At 43.9% G+C, this 8,833-nt stretch overlaps 1 protein-coding gene across 1 annotated transcript; it reads left to right on the forward strand.

Moving 5' to 3' along the window:
• Positions 1–1,144: 1,144 nt before the first annotated feature.
• On the forward strand, positions 1,145–8,219 carry LOC147012430 (lipid transferase CIDEB-like). Its single transcript, XM_085856641.1, has 6 exons — positions 1,145–1,302; positions 2,309–2,341; positions 2,432–2,573; positions 3,797–3,949; positions 4,028–4,218; positions 7,614–8,219. Exons 1-6 carry the CDS (start codon positions 1,262–1,264, stop codon positions 7,744–7,746), a joined length of 693 nt encoding a protein of 230 aa, XP_085712767.1. The 5' UTR covers positions 1,145–1,261; the 3' UTR covers positions 7,747–8,219.
• The last annotated feature ends 614 nt before the right edge of the window (positions 8,220–8,833 follow it).

The following is an 8,833-nucleotide window of genomic DNA, read 5'->3' on the forward strand; positions in this document are numbered from 1 at the left end:
TTTGTTCATTTTTATTTATTTATTTTTTGCATGATTGACGGTCCGATCTGATTGAAACTTGCCAGGAATATTGCTGGGGACCCGCGGATGTGCCTTTTCAAGGTTTGATATTAATCGGATAAGCGGTTCCCAAGTTACGGCCATTTATCTGTCGACCAATATCTGCGAGAGAGGGGGACAGGAGAGGGGGGGAGAGAGGAAGGGTGAGACTAGGGGGGAGAGAGGGGGGAGATCGAGGGGGGCAAGAGAGGGGGATGAGAGTGGGGGGGCGAGAGAGGGGGGGCGAGAGAGGGGGGGCGAGAGAGGGGGGGCGAGAGAGGGGGGGCGAGGGAGGGCTGCACATACTGGCACTCACCTACGGGCCCGCCCCTACGGTGCCCGTACTAGTATTAATTAACACGAATACTATTTACAACAATAATATAAATAGTAGTATCATATGGCAATAATATTAATGAACATAACTTATATAATCCCCACGTTGTCCCCAATCACGTGTGGGTTGGTCGTTTGATGAAAGACAAGATCAGGCTCAAGCAGAACATCAGGGTTGCTATGCGACAAGGCTGTGAAGAGCAATGCAAATTTGGTCCATCGGACCAACGGGCCCACTAGTTATTTTAAAACATATATGGCACTACTATTAACACACATATATATATATATATATTTTTATAGCACAAAGTCAAAAGAAGACCACACAAACTGAGTCTTATACACCGCCTCATAATCTATCTTGGAGAGAAGGAAATAGCAGAAAAGAAAAGTAAAAAGAAAACAAAGCCAGTCGGATAGAGATAGACTATATTACCACAAACAACCATGGAGGTGTATAAATCATGCTCCTTTGGTTAATTTTTATATGTAGTAAAATAATGAAAAGTTTCAACCATTTTTTTTAGAAAATACTTTCTCGCGCTTCCGGTTGAATAATATTTGCATTTCCATTCTGGAAACGTTGGAATCATTGGCATCGTTGATGAGACGGCACGTGGGTTCGATTATTTTTAATTTGAGAAATCGAGCATAAATTATTATAATGTATTCATGACGTTACCGCCCGTAATTGGCTGATGTTGAGAGTCCCCGCCTCGCCACGCCCACATTCGAGAGCTGTGGGGATATAAAGGCTTGCGGAGGGGGCGTGGTTTCATTAATTCGGTGCGCTTTGTGTTTTGTTTTGTTTTTTGTGGCTGTTCGTGAGTTTGTTGTTTAGTTGTTTTTTTTTTTTTAGAGAAACCATCGATCTTCCCCGTTCGCGATGGAATACGTCAGTTCGTTGTCTCCGAAGGCTCTTGTCAGGTGAAGTGTCCGATTTTCTAACTTTGCCTTATGGCTGGATACCTATTGAAGGTTTTTGAGGGGATCGTTCGGGTTGTTGGATCATTTTTTTTTTTTTGAGCGAGTTGTGCAACGTGTGTCGTCGCTCCAGACTCCCCTATCACCCGCGATGTCCATGTGTTGTGCATCACTTGTGCTTGTCTCGCTCCCATGTGAAAACCCCCCTTTGTGTAAGCGAGTGTATCGTGTTTCATCAGTGTCTCCTCCATCACTTGCTCTTTGGTCCAGTCATGATTTGAGTGCAGCGAGTTAGCTAGTTAGTGCTGTTTTGATTTCCTAACTGGTTGTGATCTCCATGTGTATTCTGGATCATCTTGAGCACCCAAAGGACCCGACTTGGGACCCTCTTCCTCCTCCATCTTGTGCTTAAGAATCTGTTTCCATCAGTTGGTAATTAATTAATTATGTGCAACTTGGATTTGAATTATTTTATTATTTATTTATTTTGCTGATTATGGAGATAGTTAGTTAGTTTGGAGGTCAATCTGACTATTTCCTAATGTCATTGGACCTCTCACTGGGAGGAAGACCTTTTGGTTGCAAACTCCAATTTGAGTACTATGGGGGGGGGGGGAGGAGGAATTTATTGAAACTTGTAAATTTATGTAAAGTCGTTGTAGCAGAATTTGGGTTACTATAATAAAAAAATTTTTTAAAGTGGTGACTTGTCATTTGAACCAACAAGATGTGTTCAAAAGCTCTTGGTAAGGTGTGATTGAGACTCCTGTTTGATCATGGATCTAGCTGGTAACCAATTAGTCTAACCATATCCATGTACTCGTAATCGAATCCCACCCATGATTTGCCAGGAATGCATCGTCACCGTTTAAACCCCTCTACCCCCTCCAGTTTGTTATCCAAGTTTTTATTATTTAACAGGAATGGATTTGATCAAATGTTGTGCTTGTGGTCTTGTTTGTTTAACTTTGTTCTGAATGCCTCCCCCCCCCCCCCCATTGCCTCACAGATCTGTAACATCAGCTGGTGCAGAATGGGCCAGGTGTGTTTGACTTTGGTATTGTGGTTCTAAAAACTGATTCCAAGGGATCTGCTGGAAGCAAAATAAACCCGAATGTCCCTCTGTGTGCAGGTCTGTATCTGCAGCAGGTACGGAGGTATCGCGCAGGGTGTGGGACCCAGCTCCTCCACTTCGACCTTTCCGCGTGGTATCCCGTGACCGAACCGTTCGTAAAGGTGTCATGGCCAGTACGTTGAAAGAACTAATGTCAAAGGTGTGTTTCCATCCTGAGGACGTGATCACATGATGACCTTTGATGTCCATGATGGACGTGTAGTTGCCGTTGTGATCTGATTGCAAGCACTGCAGGGTAACCTTTAGTTTATTACTGTAGTCCCTAAGCTAGTGTTTAACCAAGCTGCTCAGGTCTATATGGTTTGTTTGCACAAGTAAACGTGCGTGAGAGACTTTTGACCAATTTGATCGTCAAGGTATGTTTGTGCTCTTGCAGACTTTACTTTGAGGCCTTCAAGGTTTGTCACTCACGGGTTAAAAGTTTCATTGCAGAGCAAGTGCTTTAAAAACTTTTATGGATCTGGTTCGAAGTTTCGTTTTATCACCGGGACAAAGGTTGTGCTGTTGTGCTTTTTGTATACTTTAACTTGTTGGGCTTTGGCTTGAGGTCAGGCTAGTCTGACTCGTTGCCCTCTGACCAAGTTGTTTTGAGTTTTTAAAATGAGATTTTTCACGACATGGCTTCGGGATATTTAAAAATAACAAATATTGTGATTAATACAAGGCAACTCTGCTCATAAATTGGTTCTTAACTGCCACAATGATTCCCACATTCTTGTGGGATTGGCCAGAGGATGCTTGGCCCAAGTCTTTCACAAGCTGGCTTCCAGGCTTGCCGTTCGATGAAGGCCAAGGCAGGAATTTGGAATTTGTTCATGGTGGCTGTGATGGCTCACCATGGGATCTTGACGACGTCCGTTTCGCGTCCATCCGAGGGACAGCACACATTGACTCCCCCAGTTTGTTTGGCCCGAGATTCAAACCCAGGTGAAACGGCTCTGAGGTGAGAATCTTTCAGGCCACCCTGCCAGCCCTTGCCCATAAATTTGGAATGAAAATTTTTAATTAATTGTTTAAATGCATCAAAAGGTGAAAACCTGACTTTGACCTTACACTCTGGGACGTAGGTCAGGTGGTTGTGGCCTTGTACTTTTACAGCGATTTTTGCATCATGGTTCCCAAATCTGCTCATAGTTTCTCCGATCTTGAGATTTATAACCTATAACTGATCCCCATTTTTGGGTCGCGTACCATGTCAATATTGTTGCTCCTCTGCCGTTTCCCGTTGTAATTTAACATTTTATATCTATCATTGATCTTTTGTCCTGCTCCCCTCCCACCCACCCCCCTTATTTTCCCACAATTTGACTCACCCACACGCTTCCATGAGCCTTGACCTGTATTAAACGTGTCTTTCCATAGGTGTTTGAGGTGTTCATGTTGGTACCCTGTACGATGCGATTGGTCCTGGATGAGGATGGAACGTCGATTGATTCGGAAGAATTCTTTTCGACTCTGGAAGACTATACGAGTTTCATGGTTCTGCAGGATAAGGATGTCTGGCTGCCCCACAAGGTTCCCAGCTGATTTAATTTTATATTTTCCAGATATGCTTCGAGTTTAGTTGTTGACTGAGGTTTTGGCTTCATGCAGGATGGAAGACTCATGATGAAAATGGGACAGGAAAAACCGAGGCAAAGCAAAGACATCGCCACAGTGACGTTTGACATCTACAAGCTCTCTCCTCGTGATTTGATTGGCTGTCTTAACATCAAAGCAACCATATATGGCATGTACTCCATGTCTCTTGACTTGCGCTGCCTTGGAGCCAAGAAGGTTCTCAAGTAAGTTGAGATGATACATTTGCTTCATCATTGGACTTTGTCCAAAATACTGTTGTGGTGTGTAAATCGGTTCATGTCTGTCACAAGCTCTGCCAATTCTACAGGCCACACCTTCGTCTGTCGCAAGCACCTCCAATATCTATACCGTAGGCTATATAATCACAAAGTCCATCGGTGAAGCTGTGACTGTCTATTAATTACGTACATTTTGACCCTCAAGACCCCATTCGCCTTTCAACACTTGAGACCTTTAATACACTTGATGCTGGAACCTTGAGTTCCTTTTAAACCCTTAGACGTTTTTTCGCACAATTTAGAGCTTTCGACATGTTTGTATTATGATTGGTGTAAATCGTGGAAATGCAGCAACTTTGTCATTATCCTCTGTTAAAACCAGCCTGTGCCTCTGTGGTGAGGTGTCGATCCACGCCGTGTGCACAAGTGACCCTCGGAAATGCATCCCCTGAAACGTGTGGGGCAATACTTGCCATTTTAAAATGGGGAGGATTTCAACCTTATTTATTTATATTTTTCCCAAGGTTCAATACCAACATGAATCTCAAGCAGGAAACTATGCGTAAATAAACCATGAAAATGAGTCGTGATTGGGGTTGGGTACAGACATGACAGAAGTAAACAGACACCATGATTCAAATTTATTATTTATTTATTGAACATTTGATCCATTTTAATACATGCATTAGTATTTTGTAGACTTGCCATTTGCAGATTTCAACGTGCTTTTATTATTTACTTTCAGGCAGAGAATTAACGAGTTGTGGGATTTCTGTCCAGGCTTCACAAACTGCTTAGCAATTCTGCCCATGATGTTAGTTTCCTGGAATTTTTCTGCACAGCTCGATCCAGTATGGCCCAGAGGTGTTCAATGGGATTCATGTCGAGAGACTGACTTTGCCATGGAAGTGACTTGATCCCATTTCTGTGCTGCCATTCTTTGGTCTTTTTTTTATTTATTTTTTTATTTTTTTGCAGTGTGGCACAGCGCTTCTTCCATGAACTGTCTGTATTGTTTTTGGATTGACCATCTGACCAGTGGAGGAGACTGACATCCATCAAGGATAGAAATGTATACCATAGAGTTGATGTTGCCAACATGCTCCAGATTGCTCCCCACAAAATCACTGAAAAACCACTGTTTGACACTTGGCTGCAATTGATTCAAAGAACTCTTGACTGGGAAGTCTCCAGACCCATCCACGTCCACTCTCCGAAAATTGAGATTCATCTGAAAATGACAGTTTGCCAAAACTCCAAGGTTCTGTTGGCCATCTCGTCAGCCCACTTCTTTCTCCTTTCAATGTTGGCTGGTCTAAGGTTTTTCTCCTCGCTGCTCTCCCATTGTAGCCCAGTTGATGAAGATACCGCACAGCAGTTCTTGAGAACTTGGACCTCGGCAACATCTGCCTTGCAACGGAGTTTTCTCAACGGCCCGCAAGACAGCTCGAAGACACCTTTCTGAGGGCCCAGGTCGACTAGAACAGGAAGCTGTGGATTCCTTGCCTTCGTGAATTGCACAATCACCTGATTGACCACAAAGTGGAATGCCAAGGTTCTGATGCTGGCCAACTCCTCCTGATTTGCCAATAATTCGTCCTCTTTGAAAACCGCAAAGGTCGTGCGCTTCCTGGGTTTGAGGCATAATTGTCGTGCATGACCCAGGAACTTGTTTCTGCAAATAAATAGTTGAATATTAAGACAAATCACTGAGTAAAACTAGCTTTATACGGAGGAAATGAATAAATTTAATGTCTTCTTTGCTTCTGTCACGTCTGTACATATTGCTTGTGGAACCTGTCCAGTTGAGATTGGAGGCCGAGTCACTTGGAAGTTTAATGATGTACTTTATAATGGAGATTTGAGTGGCTGCCTTCATTTTCTGTTCATGGACGTCCTTCAAACATTTCAGGACGTTCTCGATCTCCTGCCACACCTTCAAACTTCTCATGCAGTCGGAATAGTGTTCATCAAAGATGGCCACAGCTTCATCGACCAATTTGAAAACTTTAGCAATGACTGTCATGAGGGTTTTAACAGGCACAACCTCAGAAATTTGCTTCTTCTCTGATGCGCTCCACATCCAGAACCAGAAGATCTTCATTGCTCAGCTCCTTCCTATGTGAAGCAAATCCTTATCTTTGTCGACCTCCAATCTAACTTGCAGGGCCAGGTCCACAATCTGTTGCCTTCAGCCTCCGTGAAACCTCCAAACTCTATCGCTGCTTTAGGCCAGAGTTGATGGGGATGAAAGTGTGGCTGGGCAATGGGCATGCATTTCCAATAAAGTCGAGTTTAATCGAGTGAAACACCTGGCTTGGTGTGGAACCTCCATCTGCAATCACTCAGTTGAAGACTGCTGGAAATTGTTAGCAGCAGCTTCCCCGGTCAACTTGAGATTGTGGGACGAATGGTGAATCTTGAAGCGCTCGAACCACCCATGACTAGCAGCAAAAAAGCACTGGATCACTCTTATCTTTGGTTAGATCTCCAAACAAACTCCTCACCTTCTATTGAATGCCCATTCCAGACAAGGGCATGTTCTGATGCTCTCTCCACATGGTCAGCATTTTCTCAATAGCATCAGGCCGAGATCTTGCAGTTCTGGTGACGGATTCGTTGCTGTCCGTGCTTACGGATTTTCACTAATGGTTCTCGCTGTAGAATGAAGTTCCGTCTCTGAATATGAATGCTGCGCTCACCTTCGTCCAACGGATCAAAAACTTTCACCTCCAAGAAATGAGACCTTTTACCTATTTTATTTGTTGCATGCTTTGCAACCATAGTTGTGGCTGTTTGACGTCACATTGTTGCTCTGGTAACCTGAAGCCACCTCTGGGTATCAATTACGGAGTCTTTGAGCTTTAATTGTTGCTGCACCCCTTGTGGTGAATAATCGTGGCTGTGGAATTCTCCCCCAATGGGGGAGACCCTCTCTTAGATGGGCCCTTGCTGTTCCTATGGTTGGTTGCGAGTGCCCTGGAAGCAGCAGGGGAAAGTAGGAGAATTGCATGTCCAGCCTGTGGGTCACTCAGATGGCAGAGCACTGGTTGTTTTCCAGAGGATCTGGGTTTGATTCCTGGTCTGGATGGAATGTAGTTATTTTTTATTTTTTCTTGTTCATCTTTAATTGTTATACCATTTGATTATTTCAAAACATTGCAGGTGGAGGTGAATCACTCACTCCACATCCTCAGCAATGGTTTGTGGACTCTCAAATGTTGCACCTCATGACTTCTTTGGTTGGGAATCGCCAAGAAGCCGATGGTGTCCACTGCGTGTGTGATAAGCTCATTGGATAAGCACTCGCGTTGATGAACTGAGTTTACATGTTTAAATGTCCAACTTGACAAATTTAACTTCTTTTTTTTGTTTGTCAGGGAAGCGATGAGGGCTGCTGCTCATATTATGCAGGGCTTTGGGCGCATCCTCCTTGGAGTTTCATCATACATGCGCCTTGCTCTCGAGTCTGACTGCCAATCGGAGCCTGTGGTCTACGCCTTGCGTCAATGATTTGAAGATTGAACCACAACTTGCACCGACTATCTGTGCACCTGAAAGGTCTTTACCCCCCCGCCTCTGCCTGTGTAAATGCTTCATCAGATTGGCAGATGCTTGTAGAGTATGCACTTGGCACCACATGCAAGTGCGGCTTTGATTTGGTTTTAAGGGAAAGGAAATGTCTACATTTCACATTTGTAATTTCTGGTCTGGGTTTGCACTGCTGCAGTGATGTCACGATGAGCAGTTTTCATCCATGGACTGAATACTGCCATCAGGTTTTTCCCGATGCGAATCCTCGTGCACCGTCATGGTTTTAATAGAACGATGTAAATGACTGCATATGGGAATGTTTTCAATCTGGTAAAATTTACGTGAGCCAAGTGTTTGTGATTGTGATCCGTTTTCTTTGTAAATGAGTGCTGCATTTCACCGGTTGTGTTGAGCCGTTAATTTTGCAATAATAAACTTATTGGGGAAACTTCTTTGGTACTTTACGATTCCTTTAACCATGCTGCTTGGATTTTAACATCTCAGCAGATGAACCATGCAATGTTGGATTTATCTGGAGCGTACATGTCCCAATCTATCAGGAATGACGCTAGTTAAGTGGATGGTAGCATCAGTTTTTCTTGGCAAACAGCCATTGGAGCTGATGCTGTTTGTCTGCACAAGGTACCTCGAATTACATGAGTACCATAGTTTATTTGCTTTCAGGCACTGAGTAGAATGCCCATCAGCAGTGTTCTGGGCCCAGTCTTGCTGATCCTCCAGGGCCACTTGGAATGCCCAAGTCAGTGTTCGGTCCTTCTGGGCCATCTTGGTGGACCGCTGACTTCAGTTATGCAAAGTTCTTGGTACACCTGAACTCGCATAAACTTTGAAATCATCCACCTTTAATTGAGTGCTGGTGTCTTGTTGCTGTGGAAATTCAGGCCTTCAAAATCATTGGAGTGTTTGTGGGCCTCACTTTCCCATCATGAACAGGTATGTGTTCTCTTCGATTGTCTCCATTCTCGTTTTCCACCCTGTGCTTTGTCCACATGGTCCATCAGAAACTTCCTTCTGGTGAAACTACCAAATTCCAGAATTGCTCCTT

This window comes from Eptatretus burgeri, chromosome 15, assembly GCF_056783735.1.
Source record: "Eptatretus burgeri isolate ZD-2024b chromosome 15, Ebu_testis_v1, whole genome shotgun sequence".
Classification (NCBI taxonomy): domain Eukaryota; kingdom Metazoa; phylum Chordata; class Myxini; order Myxiniformes; family Myxinidae; genus Eptatretus; species Eptatretus burgeri.